This window comes from Ascaphus truei, chromosome 13 (assembly GCF_040206685.1).
Source record: "Ascaphus truei isolate aAscTru1 chromosome 13, aAscTru1.hap1, whole genome shotgun sequence".
NCBI lineage: Eukaryota > Metazoa > Chordata > Amphibia > Anura > Ascaphidae > Ascaphus > Ascaphus truei.
Window position 1 is genome coordinate 23037343 of NC_134495.1, and position 22651 is coordinate 23059993.

Consider the following 22651-nt stretch of genomic DNA (forward strand, 5'->3'; position numbering starts at 1 on the left):
GGGGGCAGCTGGGGAAGAGGATACAGACAGGACATACAGAGAACAGTGATGATACTATACAAGAAGTGATGATACTTTACAAGAAGTGATGCATACTGTGTAACAGAGACTTTATCCATGGTGATTAATAAAGATGCTGTTTGTATGGATAAAGTTCCTGGTGCCGATCATTGCATTACCAACGTCCAGCCTGCATGGATCCAGCACCCTGACAAGGTGACCAAAGGTAAGCAAGCCAAGTTAAGAGATATTTGATGTAAACACCCTAGCAGCCGGGCTAGACAGTTACACTTTTATTTAGTAAGATACAAGCATCATTGGTTATTTGCAATATGGGGATGAAGGAGGCACACAGGTCTTGGTTGCAATAAATGTTACTGTATACTAATTCCTTAGACCGCGCTTATAGTGCCGGCGACGCGACCGATTCCATCACCTGTCGCCGTCGCCATTGCGAAAGTTATATTTTAAGTTTAGGCGTCGTCGCTGGCTACAAGGGGGAGGGCAGAGGCAAAAAATCAAATATCAGTGACTACCAGGTTTTTGGTAGCACTGACGCTCCGTCGCTTTGTCGCCGTCGCTTGCACTATAAGCGCCGACGATGGCGACAATGCATTTGTTTTGACGAGACGGCGCTATAAGCGCAGCCTTACTTAGTCATGAGCAGCGAATGTGACGTTTCAGGGTCAGAGCCTCTTCCTCCGCGAGTTGGGTATGTCTGAGGAACGGGCTCCGACCCCAAAACATTACATTCGCTCCTCATGACTAAGTAAGGAATAAGTATTTTGTAACATCTATTTTAACCAAAGACCGGTGTGCCTCCTTCATCCCCATATTGCAAATAACCCAATTAGGATTCCACTTTGGAACAAAGGGATCCCAACAAGGATTATGCACAAGGGAGTTCCTACAACAAACTAGTGCGAGCATTGGAGTGCCACCATAGCACTTACGCAACATTGGTTATGGTGTTGAAGGCAAAAGGGACTGCAACGCTTATTATGGGTATGACTATGCAGCATAGAGGGGAAGGAAGTGCGTCTGTTAAGATCAGTCATGTGCTGATTCATGTGTTCCACGAATACTCAATGCTTCAATGAAATAGTGAGAAGGAAAAAACACTTTACAGTTAAGAGTTCAGCCACCCGTGGGATGGAATTCTGGAAGCTCATCTCTGTCCCACAGATTCTTATTTCAGGCTCCAATGGAGAGCGAGGACACTGGTATTATTATGATGTTTACCTGAGATGAGAGTGTTGGTTGACCAAGATGAGAATTCAACCTACAGCCTTGTTTCCAAAACGAGCGTTTCTCCCTGGAAATGGGCCGATAGTTGGAAATGTGGAAGAGGGGAAGCTATTGTTGGACGGAGAGAAAGTGAGGGGATTGATAAGTGGATATGATTTAGGGCAGGGGTGGCCGACTCCAGTTCTCAAGAGCCACGAAATGGTCAGGTTTTAAGGATATCCCTGCTTCAGCACAGGGGGCTCAATCGGTGGCTCAGTCAATGAGCCACCTGTACTGAAGCAGGGATATCCTTAAAACCTGGCCATTTGGTGGCCCTTGAGAACTGGAGTTGGCTACCCCTGATTTAGAGTGACAAGGGGTGTGTTGGGCGGTAGAAAGATAGGAGAGACCTTAATGGATGGGTACAGAAGAATAAATGAAAACATACATAGCTAGTTGAATGCCAAGAATAAAAAATGGATAGGACTAAATCAGCACTCTTCCAAAACCAAATAAAGAAAGAGCTTTTTACAAAGGCTATGTGCACTGAGGTACCAGTATTATCCATGACGAGGTGTTCCTTATCCCTGACCCATGCCTCCAATAGGGTCAAAACTCAATACAAAGAAACAGACACGGTAAATAGAACTCAAAGAGCGAAATGAATTCATAGGCAGGAAGGAGGATCTGGAAGGTCCAAAGCATCTCCCCAGGGACTCATAGTACCTTCAGCGGACATATACTTGCGTTTGATGATTACAGCTCAAGCTCGCCCATGTGAACCTGGATGACTTCAATATTTTAAGACCCCCTGGTGAGGCGTTCCATGTTTGCCTTTTTATGTCTTGCACAATTTTTTCCCTTCTTGTTGGCTGTGATCAGCACATGAGCTATATAGTGTAACTTTTTTTTTTTGCATTATACTGCGTTAACTAGGGAACAATTCAAATAATGATTTTTTTTCGTGACTTACCAAAGACCCTGTACTGAGTAGGAATTTCTGAGGGACCACTATAGCTTATCTCAAACCCCATTTTTTTTCTAACACCTCCTCTCCCCCCACCTCCCAAAGAAGAAATAGGGGACTGGAAGTTGGTGGAATGATCTAACAAGATTTTGAAATTAATGGATAGTTAATTAATTAAATACCCAGACAATGCAATTCTTAATTATTATTTGAAACTTTTGCTCCTGATATAACACTGAGATAATGTGTCCCACCGCTATTCTGTACAATGATCGCACCATTATGATGTAAGTGATGTAAGATTCTCTATAGGTGTACTAGGTAAAGGTGGTCCAACTGTTGGGGTGCTCTTTTTACACCCAAAGCAACAAGGTACGAGAAAGACTTGTAAAGGGGTCTTTACAGTACATGTACAAGTCTATCTCCTGGGAAAACGATGGTTGGCTTATGTTTAGAGGTCTCGGGCCTGGGGGATCTTTCCTTGGGGGATTTCAGAATTTTTAAAGCTCAGGACTCAAGATCTGTGTCACCCTTCCCAGCAAGCTGCTAACACACAACAGATGTGGATACAGAATACCCACAACAGAAGTTATAGTATGTGCAGCCTGAAGCCATCCTCCAAGAGTCTAGTAGGGAAGGGAGGGGAGCTATGGAAGATCAATCATTAGCCCTCCGTTGCAACATGGCACACATAAGACTGATTGGTAAACCGTTCTATTTAATATATCTTGTTATTAATTCATATTTTCTAAATTGTGCCCCCACCTGTTCTTACTCTTCCAGTTTCAAAAAGGAACTTAACTTAGTAAGTGTCCTTTAAGCCCCAACGGTGATCAGCAATGGAAGCTTCCACCTGGCAAAGAACAGAGCTAGTTTATATGGCACAACTTTCTGTCTACTTCCAACATTATGAATCAGAGAGGTTGCATTTGTATTCAACTGGCTAATACCTCTGATAGACTTAAGCCTGGTGCATATGATTAATCCTCTTTAAAACTCATTAGTGCCGTTACAACATTTAGTGGTAATAAGTTCCAAAAAAACACACAAAAATAGGAGCGCATGGAAAGAGACAAAAAACGAAATTAGTGCACAAAATCTTTATAAGTAAAAAAGACAAAACATATAACACCACACATAGGTATAGATCACATGGATCTAGTGGTCCGTGACACCCACAGAGGACCAGGTTCTGCTAAACAGAACCCCACGATCAGAAAATCCTACGCAATCCCTTAGTATATTAACAGGAAAAAAGGGTCTGGGGCTAGATTTTTATTTATTTATAAAATGTGTTACCAGGAAGTAATACAGTGAGAGTTACCTCTCGTTTCAAGTATGTCCTGGGCACAGAGTTATAAAAAAATACATGGTTACACTAAAAGAACAGGGTTATACAGTCACTTCATAGACATTTCATGGACAGATAAAGTAGCAAAATTGGGTACAAGGGATAAAGAGCTTGTGAGTTTCTGATAGAAATAGAGCAGCTTTAACATCAACTTACCCCGTTTCCACGAAACGCGTAGGTGACGTCATACGCAGCGACGTGACGTCCGTGACGACGGACTTCCGGGCTGCAGTCCTGAGACACCACGAGGACGCCGACAGGAGCTCTATTAGCTTAAGGGCTGTGTGCTTCCTACCATCTAGCCCAAGACCCCTTTCCCCTGTTAATATACTAAGGGATTGCGTAGGATTTTCTGATCGTGGGGTTCTGTTTAGCAGAACCTGGTCCTCTGTGGGTGTCACGGACCACTAGATCCATGTGATCTATACCTATGTGTAGTGTTATATGTTTTGTCTTTTTTACTTATAAAGATTTTGTGTACTAATTTCGTTTTTTGTCTCTTTCCATGCGCTCCTATTTTTGTGTGTTTTTTTGTGACTGAGTATGGCCCGCTGATCACGGGAGATTAGGAGCAGCAGGGATGACCCGTTATTAAAGGGAGAATTATAAAGGGACAGCGTGCACATTTTTTCCTCAACCAGTGGTAATAAGTTCCACTGATAGACATTGACATTACTACTCATTGTTTAATATACTTTAGCAGGTAATTGAATGCCCCCACTATTTCTTGTGTTACGTGAATTAGACAATATCTTTTCCTCACCCACTTTGTTTCATTTATGACTAGCTGAGAGACCCGGCGTTGCCCGGGATGTAAATGCGTAATAGGTCGTATTATTTATAAATCGTGGAACAATAGGTGACTATTTGTTGTAAAGGTTGGATAATAATGTTGAAAAGAAAGATGGAAGAAAATGTAATACGATGTTGTATAAAAATGGTTTATTGTAAACACACCACAGTACAATGTATATTTTGGTGACATAAGTGATGTAAAAATGTGAGGCGTGTGTCCTGCTAGGGTGTGAGGCGGTGGGTGGCGCGTGGGTTGTGAGTGCTGTCTGCGAGTGGGGGTCCTGCTAGGGTGTGTGGCGAGTGCGGGTGACAGCTGGTCAGTGATATTGTTGCGTAGGGGCAGGATGCGCCAGGTGTGTGTCGAGTGTGTGGGGTGGGTGAGAGGCGGCGGGTGTGTGTCGAGTGTGTGGGGTGGGTGAGAGGCGGCGGGTGTGTGTCGAGTGTGGCAGGTCTGTTTAGTGCGTGCGGCGGCTGTGTGGCGCGGGGATGTGAGCGGTGGGCGGGTGAAAGGCAGAAGTGCGGGTGGGCGAAAGGCAGAGGCGGGAGGGCGGACGAAAGGCGTTGAAGGAGGGGAGGTGAGGTCGGAGGGGTGGTGGGGGGTGGTGAAGGGGGGCGGAGGGGAGGTCGGAGGGGAGGTGAGGATGGGTGGTGAGGGGGGGGTGGTGGGGGATGGTGAGGGGAGGTGAAGGGGGGGCGGAGGGGAGGTGAAGGGGGGGTGACGGGAGGTGGAGGGGGTTGCCGGGAGGTGAAGGGAGGGGGGGGGGGTGACAGGAGGTGAAGGGAGGGGGGGGGGGTGACAGGAGGCGAAGGGGGGGGGTGACAGGAGGTGAAGGGAGGAAGGGAAGGGGGAGGTGGAGGAGAGGAAGGGGGAAGAGGGAGGTGGGGGAGGAGGGGACGGGGGAGGGGGGGAGGTGGGGGAAAGAGTGAAGGGGGGGAGGTAAGGGTGAAGGGGGGGAGGGGTGAAGGGGGAAAGGGGGTAAAGGTGGGGGAGGGGAAAAGGGGGGAAAGGTGGGGGAGGAGGGAAAGGGGGGAAAGAGGGGTGGAGGGGGGGAAGGGGGTGGAGGGGGGGAAAGAGGGGAGAGGGGGGATGGGGAAAGGGGGAGGTGGAGGAGGGGAAGTGAGGAGGGTAAGGGGGAGGTGAGGAGGGTAAGGGGGGAGGTGAGGAGGGGAAGGGGGGAGGTGGAGGAGGGGAAGGGGGGGAGGTGGAGGAGGGGGGAGGTGGAGGAGGGGAAGGGGGGAGATGGAGGAGGGGAATGGGGGAGGTGGTGGGAAGGGGGGAAGAGGGGGGAGGTGGTGGGAAGGAGGGGGGAGGTGGTGGGAAGGGGGGAGGTGGTGGGAAGGGGGGAGGAGGAGGGTGGTGGGAAGGGGGGAGGTGAGAAGGGGGGGAGGTGGTGGGAAGGGGGGGGAGGTGGGAAGGGGGGGAGGTGGTGGGAAGGTGGGAAGGGGGGGGAGGTGGTGGAAAGGGGGGGGGAGGTGGTGGGAAGGGGGGGAGGTGGTGGGAAGGTGGGGAGGTGGTGGGAGGTTGTAAGGGGGAGTGAAGGGAAGGTGGGGTGGAGGGGAGGTGAAGGGGGGGGGGTGGAGGGGAGGTGAAGGAAGGGGGGGGTGGAGGGGAGGTGAAGGGGGGGTGGAGGGGAGGTGAAGGGGGGGTGAAGGGGGGGTGGAGGGGAGGTGAAGGGGGGGTGGAGGGGAGGTGAAGGGGGGGTGGAGGGGAGGGGATGTGGAAGGGAGGGGAAGTGTAGTGAGGGGTGGTGGAGGGGATGTGGAAGGGAGGGGAAGTGTAGTGAGGGGTGGGTGAGGGGAGGGGAAGTGTAGTGAGGGGTGGGTGAGGGGAGGGGAAGGCCGCTCACTCACCCGTCCGGCAGCTCCCACGTGGATCTGAGGCGGGAGGCAGCGTGTTGTGGCCGCTCCCCCGCTGACTGTAGCGGCGCCGGGGGGGGTGGGGTGGAGGGGAAGTGAGTGAGGGGAGGTGATCACTCCGCTCCCCCGCTGAGTGTAGCGGCGCCGGGGGGGGTGGAGGGGAAGTGAGTGAGGGGAAGTGAGTGAGGGGAGGTGATCACTCCGCTCCCCCGCTGAGTGTAGCGGCGCCGGGGGGGGGGGGGTGGAGGGGAAGTGAGTGAGGGGAGGTGATCACTCCGCTCCCCCGCTGACTGTAGCGGCGCCGGGGGGGTGGAGGGGAAGTGAGTGAGGGGAGGTGATCACTCCGCTCCCCCGCTGAGTGTAGCGGCACCGGGGGGGGTGGAGGGGAAGTGAGTGAGGGGAGGTGATCACTCCGCTCCCCCGCTGAGTGTAGCGGCGCCGGGGGGGGGGGGGTGGAGGGGAAGTGAGTGAGGGGAGGTGATCACTCCGCTCCCCCGCTGACTGTAGCGGCGCCGGGGGGGGTGGAGGGGAAGTGAGTGGGGGGAGGTGAAGGGGGGTGAGGGGACGTGAAGACCGCTCAGTCACCCGTCCGGCCGCTCACTCACCCGTCCGGCAGCTCCCACGTGGAGGGGGGGGGGGGTGAAAGCGCGGGAAACAGGGAGAGACGGAGGAAGAGGCGGAGCCTCCGGGACCGGTGGGGAAGAAAGCGGGAGATGTGCTGCTAACACTGTGAGCCCCGCTAATGTATGTAACAGTGTGTGTGTGTGTGTGTGTGTGTGTGTGTGTGTGTGTGTGTGTGTGTGTGTGTGTGTGTGTGTGTGTGTGTGTGTGTGTGTGTGTGTGTGTGTGTGTGTGTGTGTGTGTGTGTGTGTGTGTGTTTATTTTTTTTTAATTTTTTTTTTGGACCTTTGGCCCGTCACTCCGCCTCAGGCCAATGAGAGGTGTGGGGGGTGGGCCAAGGGGGTGGTGTGAGTGTGTGAGCCCAATGAGAGGTGTGCGGGGGCGGGCGGCCCAAGGGACCAATGAGATTGCCGCTAGGGACACCGGACATCCAGGCAGGCAAACATACAGTGCTTTCACTAATATAGTATATAAGATAAGATAAGATTATGCATATCTTTTCTCAGTTGTTCTAATGCGCGGGAAACTATGCTGCTTTAAATATCTTACTATTATGAGTGTTACTAGTTATCCTTTTTTGCCCCCTATCTGTTGCCTTCTCGAATGAGACATCCTGAAAGCCTGCAAAGTAGCATCTCAGAGTTTATAATTGTAGGCTTGACAAGCTCTTCCCAAGTCCAGCTGGCCCTCTCTGCTGCCTTCCTCTTTATTTATCTCAACACTCTTCTGGGGAATGGCTTCATCCTGCTTCTCATCTCCACCGACACCAACCTGTAGAATCCCATGTACTTCTTCCTGAGTAACCTCTCCTTCATCGAGGTCTGCTAAGTCTCTGTGGTAATCCCCAAGCACCTGGCCATGGGTGAATCTCCTTTGTAGGGTGTGCTATCTAGATGTCCTTCCTTTTCCTGGGCACCACTGAATGCTACCTCCTTGCGGTCATGGTTTATGTCAGGTCAGGGCCATCCGTGACCCTTTGCATTACTCAGCCATTATGAGCAAGAATGCATGCATGCACCAAGATGGTGGCTGGGATATGTGCCAGTGGAATTCTGCTGTCCTTGGGGAACACCAGCTTTATCTTCAGCCTACCCTACTGTGGACCTAATGAAATTGACCACTTTTTTTGTGACCCTCCTCCTATTGTGTCTCTGGCATGCACAGACACATCCATTGTAGAGACAGACCTTTTCACCTACACAGTCATGGTTATCATTGTGTCCTTCATCATCGACCTGATTTCTTACTCCCGTATTCTCTCTGCCATCTTGCACTTCCGGTCCTCTGCCAGGCGCCATACGGCCTTCTCCACCTGTGCCTCCCACCTTACCTCCGTATGCCTCTTCTTTGGGACCGGGACTTTCATGTACCTAAGACCCAAATCCAGCCACTCCCTACAAAGCGACAAGATGATCACGCTGTTGTAAAGTATTATCACTCCCTTACTTAACCCCATGATATACAGTCTTAGGAATCAAGAGGTCAAAAGCTCTCTCGGGAAACTGATGGCTAAAAGGATGTTGAATGATAGGACTTAACATTTCCATCTCTGTGTATTTCTTGACGCGTGTGGCCTCCTTGAAAGGATTGCACCACCCTGCTAGCAGGAATACGAATTTAAATAAAACGCACTCTCAACATTGTGTTTCTCTTAAAGCTGCACCCTGTGCCAAAAAATAATCCAAAAATAAGTAAAAAATAAATAAATATAAACATAGTACTATAAATAATTGCCAATTTGATAGTATTCTTCTTAATAGTTTCTTATTTTAAAAAAAATACATCAAATACAGTTAAAAATATGATCCATTACATTGTATCACATAAACAATACATAAAAAAAACGATTCATATGAGAACAATGGTAGACTAAGGTGTAATAAATATGGCAGAAATTATTAAGTATTTCAATCGCTCTGGCACACGAGAGGTTGACATTGGTTCTAAATTATCTTAAAAATACATTATTTGTTGTATTGCAGGACGAACCAGCTGTCCATGCCTAGTTTCATGTGCTGATCTAAGGATGAAGGGTATCTGGTTTTGCAAGTGGGGGGGAGGGGGGGGGATTGAAATAGGGCTTCCCTGACACTAGAATAAATAGGGCATATTAAAATGTAATTTGAAAGAGATTCCTGAAGGGGATCTGCAAATACCAGAGGGTGGGGAAAAGAAGGGATTCTAAATGATGCAAGTTTGCTAAATATGAATATCCTGGGCTTGACCACACTTTGCAAGAATAACAAATAGATATTTGTAACCGTTGTGATTACAAATCAAATGATACCAAAATCCAGGGTTTTCTATGTATAAGCTCTGATATCTGTTTCTCCGGCAAAAACAGGCGTGTATATGGTACGTATGTATGTATTTATATGGCGCCAAGTGTACTCAGCGCTTCACAAAGACCATACAGGGAATTATAATAATACAATAAGCGCAGCAAAGGCACAATGGGAAAGGAAATCCTTGCCCCGGAGAGCTTACAATCCAAGTCGTATGTTATGAGACTGTACGTTTTATATATTAAAGCTGAATTAGTAATACTTTGGGCTCTGATTGAACTGGTGCACGCCTTAGTAGAGAGTCATTTACATTTTCGGACACATTTTGCGACAGATTTTTTTGTGTGTAAAGTGCATCTTTTTCTTAAGAAACAGAGACCAGAGGTTCTGTACGTACCTTTAATATTTCCTTTGGAGGTGGCGGCGGATTAAAGATATATATTGTAACGGAATAAAAGTAAATATTAAATCATTTGAAGTATTGTGAAGGAGAAAGGTGAGTCAGCAAGTTGGCAGTGTGTATTAACGCTGCCTGCATATATATCACGTGCTCACAGGTGTGCTGTAAGTGACATATGGTAAATTCATATATCCCAATGCTACACTAAGGTAATAATATATTTTTTTCCTTCATGCTGCGGCTTCTTTAGGCCCAAAATTTGGCAGCCATTTTGTTTTCCCTGGGGGAGATTGAAGCACTGGTACCTTCACCAGTACGTATCCTGGGACCCGAAGGGTCAACGTAGCCCTGTTCAGCTCTGACGAAACATCCTGTAAAAAATTAATTGGAGGATACAAAACAAAAAAACAAGTAGGGGGCATTGTTGCGTTAAACCATGAACCTACGTACACTTCAAATTGGCAAAATAATTGAAAACAAATATTGAACAAACAGAACACCCAATAAGCATGGAAATGAAACTCCTCATTGAATTCATTAGATCCTGTTGGCAATAAAACAATGTCGTTTCTAGTTGTAGAAGTTTATGTACCAAATCCCCATCATGTTGATGAGTATAAACCTTTATCAATAGTTATAAACCCAACCCCCTCTGGTTTACATGCATGGGCTCTTGTAAAACGTTGTCAAACAGCTATAAATTCATTTCCGCTCCGATTGTCATATCCTCGTTTCTCCTACAAAGTTGTATTCCGATGGATTCGGGCGCCCTGATTTCTTCTAGAGCACCCCACACAGTAAAGTTATAGTGCTTTCAGCTACGGTGGATGTCAACTGCCTCGTTTAGTGGATACATCGACAATTGCCAACTTGGATGTTGAGCCACCTTTTTTACGACCATCCCAATATACAGATGGGAACATTCCATAATAAGAAGTAGGTACATCTGCCATTATAGAAGTCCACTTTCTTGATGCATATAACTTTTCGAAGTCTCTTATTGTAGCATTGCTCCCCTCGGAATTGTTTTTATATTGCTTGTGGTATGAATGAGGTGCAGATGTATATATATTTTTTAATATATCTACTATATCATATGCACTAAGGACACAATCAAGTTGCCAATAATTTATGGTACCAGGTTTATATATTTTACCTATAGAGTAGATTAGTGATATGCGCTCCAACATTTGTATCCAATCTTGATAAATGATATAAGTCCTTTAAGAAGATGCAAAGGGTAGGTAACTGGGGCTAGTGAGGAATGTAATAATAACCATAGCACTTTGTGACTATATACACCAATAGTAGGATATCTCTGTCCCTGAAGGTTAAAGGCTGAGATTAAAGAAAATCAGACCTAAAACCTCATTGGGAGAGTCCTCAGGTAAACATAAGGTAATATTGTACTCACATATAGTATTGCCCCAGTCCTATGTATCTTGATAGGCGTGCAACCAGGCGAATGAAGGGAAGTCCAAAGGAAAAAACACTCCAACGCACAGCCAAAAATAGAGTGGGTCCCACACCAAAATACTGATAAAAATGTAATCTTTATTGGTCCGTGTTTAAAAAAACAGAGGTAAGTACCCTTCGTACAAAACACGTAGGATACTTACCTCCGTTTTTTAAAACATGGACTTATATCATTTATCAAGATTGGATACATTGGAGTGTTTTTTCCTTATATATTTTACCTATACTTGTATTAAACAGCCTATATAGCTTCCAGAGGGCTTTTTGTATTACCCTGGGCACAGCAGCCCGTATTGTGAAAACAAGATACAATTAATTCATTTTTTATCACTTGGGACCTGCAACCCCTCCCCCCGTCCCCCAACGGCACGTCAGATTTAAATTAAACTGTTTACTGTGTAACCTCCACCAGGAGTTTTAATTTCAGAAACTAGGGAGAAATCAGGGTCCCACAGTACCCCCACCGCCTCCGCTGTGAGAGCTTTTGTTTTCGGTGCCAAGTAGCTAGCGAGAGAATGCTCATTAACTGCTAATTAATGGCCTGAGACCTAAGGGTGGGGGATTTGAAAATAAAGCTCAGCTCGGAGAGAGACTGCCAGATGTGACCTTTAAAAAGTTTGTTTAACCAACTCAGGGCTGCATGGAGACCCACTGAACAACTTAACACCTTCCCTGCCAGACTGATTAACCCTTTAAGAAGCAATTCTAGTTTCACTATCTGCACCATGTGAATAGCTTGGAAGAAGCAATCCAAGCAGCATAAAAAAAACCAAAACCTTTGTCTTAATATATGCAGCCTTCGATTACATTTATTAAAAACGAATTAGCTGTTGATCAATTTGTTCTCCCTTGAACCATCGGCAAAATCCTGCTTCCCAGGGTTCACTAAATGGCAACCTTTCAGTTTAAATTAATTCTTCAGTCTATGCACCTCAGCAGCTACAATGTATTCTTATATTACTAAAGTAATATTATCTATTGTTACAGTTCACAGCTCTGCTGGGAATATTGGCAACAAATGATCACAAGGAAAGTGTTACAAAGATCTTGCACTGCTGCGTGTTAAAACCTGCTATAGAAATCAAAAGATGCTCATTCAAAATTGCATTGAGTTGAATTTTAAGATTAAAAAAAATGGTAGCAAGTTACCCAATACTACAGAACTGATAAAAAAAAGCCCACATGTAGAATATTTATTGGATTGCTCCTTTAATGAGCATTACCTAGGCTGCCAATCGATTCCTTCTCCTGTGATCGATCAGTCAACACTGCTTGTGTGGCTATCTAAATGGCCACCTCCTGACTGACTGCTTGTCAAACGTTGCAGCAGATACGTAGTGTTAGGCTGAGTCCATGGTGACTCAGCCCGTGCGGAGGCGCGCTGAGGGAAAGCGGGTGCTTTCCCTGGTCTTGGTTAGCGCGCCGTCCGGGGGCGGGCCAGTGACATCACGGAGCTGGTTCGCCCTCATTGCGCGAACCGCTCACGGGACCAGCCCTGCGCACTTGAATCTAAAATTTTCTTAAGACCCACGCTTCCGCGAGCCCCTGCTAAAGCCTCTCTCATTGCGGCTGCAGGGGCTCACTGGTAAGCGTGAGCGCGCCTCAGCACGGGCGCTGACCATGCCCGAGGCCTTATATTAAAGACCATTACAACTGCAGAGTAAATGTTTGGAACACCGCAACAAATCTTTGGGATACATTGTTGCCAAAGTGCAGCGCTCAGAGCCAGGTTCTAAATCAGAAGTGGATGTGACTTTCTAAATGGTTGCTGTAGCAACCAAAGGATGATCAATGCGTTGAAATTAAAAATGGCATTAGGAGTTAAAGCATACATCATCTAATGCTACATACATGATTTAAAAAAAGAAACTAGTACATTGCATGGTTTGTTGCTTTAACTGCAATGCATTAATGTGCTACAGGCTCTGGTAGCAAAAGGAGATGCTCATTCATGTCTACAAAAGATAAACATCTTGCTTGCCAGGGGAAACCCTGTATTTGGAAACACAATTAACCTCCTCACACCCAGAGAAACTAAGGATCAACACATTCCCTTATCAAGGCACATTCAATTGGCATAAACACATTTTCCACCTGTCAACAAGTTGTTGTTACAGCCTACATGCAGTAGATGGCGAAAGTGCTCTGCTTGTTACAGATGCCATGATATGATTTGTTGCGGATTAAATATGCATTCTTTGCCCAGGCCAAAATGAACAAATGACCAGGTTTATGGCCAACATCTGGGTGCCTCATTAAGAAATATATATATAGTTTGTTAACACGCAGCAACTTGAGAGGTTTCATTTTCACGGTTTCAGGCACAGCACCCACATGCTTTTACTTGATCCACTGCCAAGGAGCACGGAAAATAACCATAAAAACGCGCCAAGGAGAAAACGTACATTTAGTTATGTGTCGGTGAGGTGTACAGTGGGTGTTTTAACTCCCGATACTCACAGAGGGGATGTGCAAGACATTGTAGTTCCCCTGGAATGGAAGGTTAACATGCGTAAAGCTCACACGATAGGCACAAGCAGCAGTCTATTCAGAAGACTTCCACTCACAGGAAAAGTGTCACCTGTACACTCTTCACTTTCTACATGGCACAGCCAAGTTCCTTCATTACAGGGAAAACCTTAGGAGTTGAGAGGGATGCGGAGTACATCGTTCAGGCACATTAAGTGCACAGTGACATAAGGCTGGAAGTCCCAGGATATATATGGCGACAGGGTTTGTTGCCCCAGCCACCTAAGCAGCGAACTCTCAGGGGGTGCATCAGCTATAGGAGCTGTCACAAAATGAACATGTGCGGCGGTGACAGACAATGAGACAGGCCAGGTAAAAACAGTACACTTTTATTCTAGAAGTCGCAAATAGAGGTATCAAAATGGAGAGAAGGCAGAGGGAGCAGAAAGAGCATATTAAACAGGCTTTAAGAGCAGGTGTGGTGAGCGTAGTGATGGAGGGAGAGCTATGAGCAGATGCTAGACAAGAGGCAGACACATGGAAGTGTGTTATGGTCGTGACAGCATATTTAAGAGTCTTCATTTGCGCTGTCCCCTTCATCTTCACCCTCCTCTGTTTCTTTACCACCATCTTTAATTTCCTCCAGCTGCATGACAAAGAAATAATGGGGTTATCATTAAGGCGATTGCCTTTCTACACATTGTTCAAGATTCGTACATCAAACTGTTTGCAGACAGTAATTATAAAACATACAGAACACCTACAAGCTCATATTGAACCCCCAAAATACCCACAACATACATATATAAGCATATAAGTTTCACAGAGGAGGGCTACGGAGCATGGCAATATATATATATTTAGAACCAGAGACATAAAATGTATGTTATGTATGTTTTATAATTCTTGTTCAGCTAGTCTTAGCTGATTGGAGGGTGGCAACCTCCTACCTAATTGAAGCTCACTCCCTCCCACATTTAAATGGTTAAAAGCTCACTCCATGGCATCTCCCACTCTCAGGGGAACTTGCCTGCTTACAGTGTGATTGTGACAAATCTATTACATAGTGCTTTTCCTGGTAATGTACAGGTTAATAAAAGCTTCAATCAGACTTAGAACTTTTGCAACTAATATTGACAGATTTATTATAAATCATTCTTCCTGGCAATGCACAGGTTATTAAGAATCTATATTAGTGTTAGGGACCCTTGAAACGTGGTCTTCCGTGCAGTTGGCTCAAGGGCGTACAACAATTTGGCAAAAATGTTAAACTAAAAGACCATTTTATTTATTAGTTATTTATACATGTATATTTAGGCACTGTACCGTATATAAGTTTTTCTGGATGTGCACTGAGCTTTGTCTGTGTTTTATGTTATGTCTTTGGTTTTAAATGTTTGCAGACAGGACTGCAACGGAATGAAAATTAGTGTGTTGCAGGCTCCTCTGGCAACAAAGCTAGTGGGGACACTTTGCCACAGTCTATAACAAGACTGCAAGTATTTAATGAGTGGAACGATCTAAACATTTAGATCGTAAGGTCAGGAGTTTGAAACCTGGATGGCAGTAAGCTCGGACTGTACTATCTGCAAATGAAGACTTCCAAAATGTAACTACAGCACCAGTCACTTGTTAACAAGGAAAACACACAAGTAAAAAAAAAGCCACAGCTTGGTGGCCAATTATTTAAATAAAAAATATTTAAGATGATATCTTAAAAAGAAAAGAAATGTAACCATGTTAGGAATGAGAAGTAAATTTGATCAAATGTTTAAACAGATGCTGTCCCTTACTTGGGAAGCCCGGTCTCAAACTCCTCCTTACCGTATCTTCTCCCTGCTCATCGTCATCAAGTAGGTCTCCCTCCTCCGCAGAATCTCCCGCTTCCTCTGGTATCATCTTCACGCTCTCCTCTTTCTTCACTGAGCCACTGCTCTGTTGCTCCTCATCCACTTTGGTATCTGAAGGGAGAGGTGTGTAAATGTGAGAATAGGAGAGAATACCTGCCACCTACCAGAGTTCTGGAGGAGAGCAAGCAGGATTTGACAGGTGGACCATGACAAAAGTAAGAACGTCTCACCTTGTTTGACCTGTTCCTTCTCAATCCGCTCTAAACTGTCTAGAAGCGAGTCTACTCTCTGCTTAATCTGACTGAGCTCCTTCTTAATGGTCTGAAGATCATCTCCCCTCACTGAAATAAAGAGAGTCAGTGTTATATGTATGCAGTTGGCAACGCAAGAGAAACGTAGGTTTTTGCGCCCAAGAGTAAATTCCATTGGAAGAAAAACGCACACAAATCCCCATCTAACGGACACCAACAAAATAGCAACAAAGGGATTAAGCACTGCACTGAAAAGCAATCAATGTTGCAGCCACAATTGGTTTAATTTACTGTGCACTTCACACAGTGACGTGCGTGAATATATGTAAAAAATTAATTAACATGCATGCCAAACATGAATAAAGTGAAAAGGTGACTAATGCCCGTATCGAAATGAAGAAATACTACACTTGACTAAAATAAAATCAGACCGCACTGCAGGAAAACTGATCAAGATTGTAGTTAAAAAAATTAAATAAAAATGCCGGTCCTCAGGGTAGTTGTCTTTACCCCGAGGAAGGTCGTAGGACTGAAAGATTTTTTGTATTTGACTACAATCTATTGTCAAGCAGCTTTACTGAAGTATAGATATAGCTAGCATATAGAAAAGCAGCACCCGTGTATTCAATGGGAAGACATACCTGGGTGCACTGAAAGTAAATATATAAAAATGTAGACATCAAGCACTAAGAATCAATAAATATATATATAAAAAAAAAAAAAAGATTTTATTTGAACAGGATCAACGTTTCGGTCCTTTCAAGGGCCTCTCAAGATCATTTTCATCCAGAGTGCCTGTTTTCCCACACACACACACACGTTGCGTTATACGGTACAGGCATACCCCGCATTAACGTACGCAATGGGACCGGAGCATGTATGTAAAGCGAAAATGTACTTAAAGTGAAGCACTACCTTTTTCCCACTTATCGATGCATGTACTGTACTGCAATCGTCATATACGTGCATAACTGATGTAAATAACACATTAGTAACAGGCTCTATAGTCTCCCCGCATGCGCACAGCTTCGATACAGGTAGGGAGCCGGTATTGCTGTTCAGGACGTGCTGACAGGCGCATGCGTGAGCTGCCGTTTGCCTATTGGGCGATATGTACTTACTCGCGAGTGTACTTAAAGCGGGGTATGCCTGTACTCTGTGCACACGGCCAAATGCTTATTTGCCCCCCACTTACGTCTGCCAGACTTTGAAGACCCGCCGCGCTGGCCACTCTTCGAATTGAAGCCGCTCTTTCCTCGCCGAGACGTATTCCCGGAAACTCGTTGGCGCTTGGAGGGCACCACAGCCCTGGCAATAGGAGGGGGAGGTGGCACACGAGTTGCAGAATAGCTGTACATCCACAATGAGGGATAGAAGAGGGGACAAAAAAGCGTCATTCATGAATGGCATTTATCTCTCTAAAACCATTGTTCTGTAACGGATCTGTGCTTGCACCCATGTCACTTTGTAATGACTACAGCACATTGCAGATGAAGTTTAAACAAAATATGCCCCCACTTCAGGGGAAGGCGTCACATACATACCTGTCGTAATAGTCTCGCTGGAAGTCGTAGTCCAAATCAAAAGATGATCTAAAAAATTAGGGAATAAGAGAAAGAATGAAAGAATACGGTTCGGGGTATATTGAAAATGAGATTGGATGGCTACACAAATATCAAGGTGCACAAGATGTTCTGGTGTTGAGTTATGCCTTATTCTTATACAGTGCATCTACAAAACAATTTGCATTATTAAGAACCAGGTGATAGCGTGTGAAGACAGAGCACAGCCAGCGACTTCCAACTTTGAAGAGGGGAAAAAATCCAAGGCAACGCCAAAATAGCAAAATAGCAGATCAAAATTTATTGCAAGCTATAAGCAATACATGGACTACATGAACGCACCTAAGCGTTTCATGCAACAGCACTTTATCAACAAATGCTGGAAGTCGCTGACTGTGCTGTCTTCATACGCCATCACCTGTAACTTCTACTCGGATGGATTGCACGCCACAGATGCAATGAATGTCCCCACAAGTTAACAGGTAAAGGGCCCTAGTGCCCTGTAATTCTTCCTGTTCATACTGAACATTGCTTTATGTACTAATAATGATTGGGTGTTTATTGGTGTCAATCTGTGTGGTTGTCAAGTGGACACCACTAGGCACATACCCCTCTCCGTTATTGTCAGTGATTACTCTGTGGACATTTTATTTACACCTGGACACTTATGGAATATATGCTCATTAGATAGAACCATACCCGATTGTTGAGCACCACATTCAACCACTATCTGCATTATTAAGAACAAAATCTTACATTGTAACACTGACAGCAGAAAGTAGTCAGGCTAGTTAGGGAGCCAAGGCCCTAGTTGGGACAGCCGTCACCTTGTAAAAGGCAGTATTGTACTGACGAAACGTCTGTTATATGGCACATTAAAGTCACTCATGCTTAAGTCCGTATGCTGCCTCCGTTCTGCATTCTGGCTATTTGTGGGACCCTTGGATCTCCCTGGACAGCGCACCAGCAGCTAAACACCCCCCCCCTCTAAAACCCACTAATGACCGCATGCATTGCTTCTCTTTACTATACAGTCTGAAAAATACACACACGACATAGGGGGGTGGACCAAGCACGAGGATAACAATTGGAATGCAAATACCTACCCGTACATATCAGCAGCTGATCTTTTGACCCCTGCCCCTGCTGGTCCTGGTGTCTTTGTCCGGTTCGCCTTGGGCTCAGCAGCTAGGTTGATATCTGTATAAACCAAGGTCAGAATAAGATAAGCAAAAGGAAAGCAGGGAGGGAGAAGCCATTTTTCCTGACCTACAACTATAGTAAATACATGTGTTCCAAAAGAATCCTCCAACGTGGTGAATATCTCTACCTTAATACATATATTGCTACCTCTGGTGGGAGAGAGACTGCATTATAAAGATGTGCAATGAACAGGTTATGGGAACATCTGGCCATGCAAATATCATCCTGCAATAAGAGGGGCATGCATTATTAATCTGCCACTACTAACCAGGCAGCAGCAGGAATTAGAGGCAATGGGAATGTAGCCTGGTAACAAGTGCCTGGCTTCCCGATCACTCACCCAGGACCTGCCCGGCAATCATGCGACCATCCTCCCCTGCCACTGCGGTGCGGGCGGTGCGCTCGTTTGCGTACTGCACAAAGGCAAAGCCCTTGTGAACAGAGCAGCCCACGATCTTGCCGTATTTGGAGAAGATAGCCTCCACGTCGTTCTTCTTCACCACCAGTGTGTTCAGGTTCCCGATGAACACGCGGGAGTTCATTGAGCGAGGGTCAGTCTTGTTAGTGACGTTGCTCGCCATCGCGTTACGCCCCGGAGAAGCCATGAGGAGGCCTGGAGAGGGGGTGGGGGGAGTAGAATCAAGAGATGGCAGCAGAGACTTACGGGAAAATCAAGAGCAACAAAATAAACAAGATGGAGCTAGCAAAGGAAGGAATAATGAAGAGCTGAAGAGGCCAGAGGTGATTGCAATATAGGAGCTGTACATAATTACATTTAACTAGAACAAACTAAATACATGTAACATTAAGGGAAACAAAACAGATTAGGTAATGTACAAGTAGATTTCACTGGAAACCGGCATAACGGGACATCTTCAAAATGGAGTGGGGGCTCAGCCCCAGTAATGTTTCGTAGAATGACACAGGTCCATCCTAGAACCAATGGCAAGTGAAGAGCATTTTTCTGCATCTCGATTCAAAGGCTACATGTTCCATCTCCGAGGTATAAAATGTACAACTAATGTAAGTCACGTGAGCAGCAGATGGTGCAAGTCTGAGGTGCAAGCAAGTGTTAAGCAGGTGCAAGCTGGGAAAGTAAAAAACAGAATAGTACTAGATGGCAAGTTTGACATGCTGACAGCTGCATGTGAAGGGGTCAGTAATGGAGAACAGAAGGTACTAGAGCAGGAGTGGACAACTCCAGTCCTCAAGGGCCACCACCAGGCCAGGTTTCAAGAATAGCCCTGCTTCAGTACAGGTGGTTCAATCATTCTGAGCCACTTGTGCTTAAGCAGGAATATCCTGAAAACCTGAGCTGTTGGTGACCCTGGAGGACAGGAGTTGCCCACCCCTCTACTAGCAGGAAAGACTCCATTCATGTTACAGAGTTGAATGTGTTGGGGTGTAACATTATAAGGTGCTTCAGAACAGGATTGGTAGAACTGTACATGTGCAGGAGTCAAAACCAGGTTGCAGGAGATGCTGCAGCAGAGATGCATAACAGGAGCGGTGTGTACCATTTATTGTTACCTTTTACAAAATAACTAGTCTTACCATGAGCCAGGAGAATAGGATGCCCAATAGATCTTGCTCCGTTCTTTGCGGCTGACTGCCAGCGATGGGGGCAAAGGGATGGAAGGGGAGGAAGGGGGAGGGGAAGGGACTGAACGAAGGGAAGTTACACTGGCAAAAATTCAAATGCCTGCATATTATACCAAAGCAGGCAAACACGGGAGATTTCGGGGAGTAAATGCTCTAAAAGTATTACTAAAAACCAAGTCTTACAGTAAATACTCAAAAGGCCTAGCTGTGTGCAATAAAAGTGAAAACAAAGCATAAAAAAATGTTTTATTGAAATCACTACACAATTGAAAATCCTTGCCAAAGGAATAGGAAGCACGGGGAAAAAAAGTTAAACTTTAGCACAAAAATATGGACTATTCACAATTATAAAGGATAGAAAGCCGTTCCTTCCCAAATCCAACCCCCCCACCAGGAAAAAAAATTAAAAATAATAATTAAAAAAAAAAAAAAAATAAAAAAAAAAACAGTGAGAAAAATTAGCATCAGTATCAATTTTTACACATACTAAAAAAATAAAAATAATAAAAATCAGAAATACAGCAGCAACATGTTAAAAAGGAGACCAGTAAGGCAGGAAAAATGTCGGAAAAAAAATTGTTTAAAAAAAACAGGAAAAGCGAGACTTACTGTAGTTGACGTTTCAAAAAAAATTCTTCGCTGTGAAAAAAAAGGGAAAAAATTATGAAAATAATCCACGTTAGAAAAAAACGGAGCGATTTTTTTTCTAAAAAGTCCATCTAAAAATTCTAGCAATGCTTAAAAATGCTATTTTCAACAAAATGCACAGTGTTTTCAGGTGACACCCCAAAAATGTAGCATTGAAGGGATGGGAAAAGGAGGGTGGGAGTGGGAGGTGGAAATCTATTCTGAATCTGAGCTCCTGACACCTGCATCATTTCTTTGCTCCTTCGGGACAGAGAGATGTAACGTGTTACGTGGAAATAACACCACAGAAGAAAACAGTTAGCCGGGTTTGAAACTAAGGCTTTTAGTTTCTCGGCCCCAGAGTTTTATTTTAGGCACCTCTGGGAAAGGTGAGCCCAGGGACTTCAGCTTCCCCATGTCCCCGGGGACGTCAAAGACTTGATGCCAAAATGTGTAAAATATAGATCTACAAAAAGACTCTTCTAGTTGGATTCAGGAAAGAGGGGGATGGAGGGACGGGGAGATTTATTTAAACTCTGCCAGAACAGGTGTAGGGAAGGAGGAGGGGGTAAATTTGGAGAACTGCTCAGATCACTGCCCTGTGGAGAGGAGAAGGGGAGAATAGTTTCAGATTGAGGGAAGAGGGTTGAGGTGCACTCAGGGGGAGAAACAAGCCAGCAACAACTACATAACCCCTATCTATACAACTGCCCTCCCCACCCCAAGCAGATAACCTGGAACCTTATTCGCTGCTGTATAAACTTAGCACAAAAGGTGCAGAAACCAAGATGATTTGCCTAGCACACACGTCCCATGTTAGCACCACAGATGTGATTACAATTTTTGGTCAAGATCCCCACTGGCTGCAATACACTACGTAGTCCAAGCGAACAGTAGACACGGAAAAGTGCTCGTCCTATAAATTAGTGCCTTCGTTATACACAAGTCTTGTCAGGAGCAGACAGAAAATTAACGGGTTCAATAAAGTATACATTTGAAGGGTCTTACACTTAATTTTACGCACAAAAATTGTTTCCTCCTTGTGCAATGCTTATGGCTCTACACAGAATATGGTGAGCAGCATTGAACCTGTACACTCCTTGTGTATTAACCTACAGGTGCTGAAGACTATGGAAAGGTGGGATTTATTGCACTCGTCACAATAACATACCATACTATTTGATAGTGATCTGGGGTACGGGTCCAGTCTGGGCTCTAAATAAACCTGAGCTGGTTAATACCCATTCGCTACCTTATTCTTACTAGTACCAACCCCTTCTACATGTTGCCCTCCCCAGGTCAGGCCTTTTCACTAGCTACGTTTGAAATGCCTTTATTATTACGCAATTGCCCCTTGTTAGACTGGGACGAGAAAGGATACAAGGGACTTGCCAGCGCTATCATCCGTATATTCTTATTTTATCTGCCCAGAGGCTAGCAAAGCACTGCAGGAGGTACCTGCAGCAGCGAAAAAGGTTATTACAACTAAAATGTAGGAAAATACAGTCTTTACAATACAAAGCCCAATAACCATCTTCTCTATTTCTATGCCCATAGTTCTTATTTGTCCTACTACCGCCTACAACAAGCCATTTTAGTTCCTGATAATTCAGATGTTCACAATGGACATTTAAACAAAAGGGCAGGCGTGGGAAATACAGGCAAAATGGAGTCAAGCGTACCAAAAATGGGGGGGGGGGGGGGGGGGGGAACAAAAGATGGCAAAAAAGGTAATTTAATTACTATAGTCATGGCTGCATCCAACGTTTTGGTGCCAACATGCACCTTCATCCCTGATGAAGGTGCATGTTGGCACCAAAATGCTGGATGCAACCATGACTTTTTTTTATAGTCATTAAATTACTTTTTTTTTACATCTTTTGATTCCCCCCCCCCCATTTTTTGGTATGTTTGGCTCCCTTTTGCTCATGATTGTTACTCATTGACCAGACCATTTGTCTTAGCAGCCATATTGTAAGTTTCTTTTACCTACTTTTAACCCCTTGCAGGGGCATCCCAAGGGGCTTGACCCGATTTCCCCGTTTTTTCATGGAAATAAGATGGGGACATTAAACAAGACACACCACGTCCCAACTTTAAACCAGGGT

At 45.2% G+C, this 22651-nt stretch overlaps 2 protein-coding genes across 4 annotated transcripts in view; one reads left to right on the plus strand and one right to left on the minus strand.

The window, feature by feature from the left end:
* Positions 1–7840: 7840 nt before the first annotated feature.
* On the plus strand, positions 7841–8356 carry LOC142464581 (olfactory receptor 10A3-like). Its single transcript, XM_075567952.1, is given in 1 exon segment — positions 7841–8356. A coding segment is annotated over 1 exon segment (516 nt).
* A 5465-nt stretch (positions 8357–13821) lies between these two features.
* Positions 13822–22651, minus strand: part of LOC142465055 (heterogeneous nuclear ribonucleoprotein C) — a 9633-nt gene continuing 803 nt past the window's right edge. The window contains exons 2-9 of one of the 3 annotated variants that reach the window (XM_075568939.1): positions 20526–20555; positions 18655–18927; positions 18218–18311; positions 17094–17141; positions 16745–16899; positions 15529–15639; positions 15273–15409; positions 13822–14094 (exon numbers count right to left, since the gene is read on the minus strand). In XM_075568939.1, coding sequence (XP_075425054.1) covers positions 14017–14094; positions 15273–15409; positions 15529–15639; positions 16745–16899; positions 17094–17141; positions 18218–18311; positions 18655–18919 — 888 coding nt within the window. In that variant the 5' untranslated portion in view covers positions 18920–18927; positions 20526–20555 and the 3' untranslated portion in view covers positions 13822–14016. Of the gene's footprint in view, positions 14095–15272; positions 15410–15528; positions 15640–16744; positions 16900–17093; positions 17142–18217; positions 18312–18654; positions 18928–19868; positions 20435–20525; positions 20556–22651 lie in introns of those variants that run through there. The other 2 variants (XM_075568941.1, XM_075568942.1) reach the window with 2 other exon arrangements.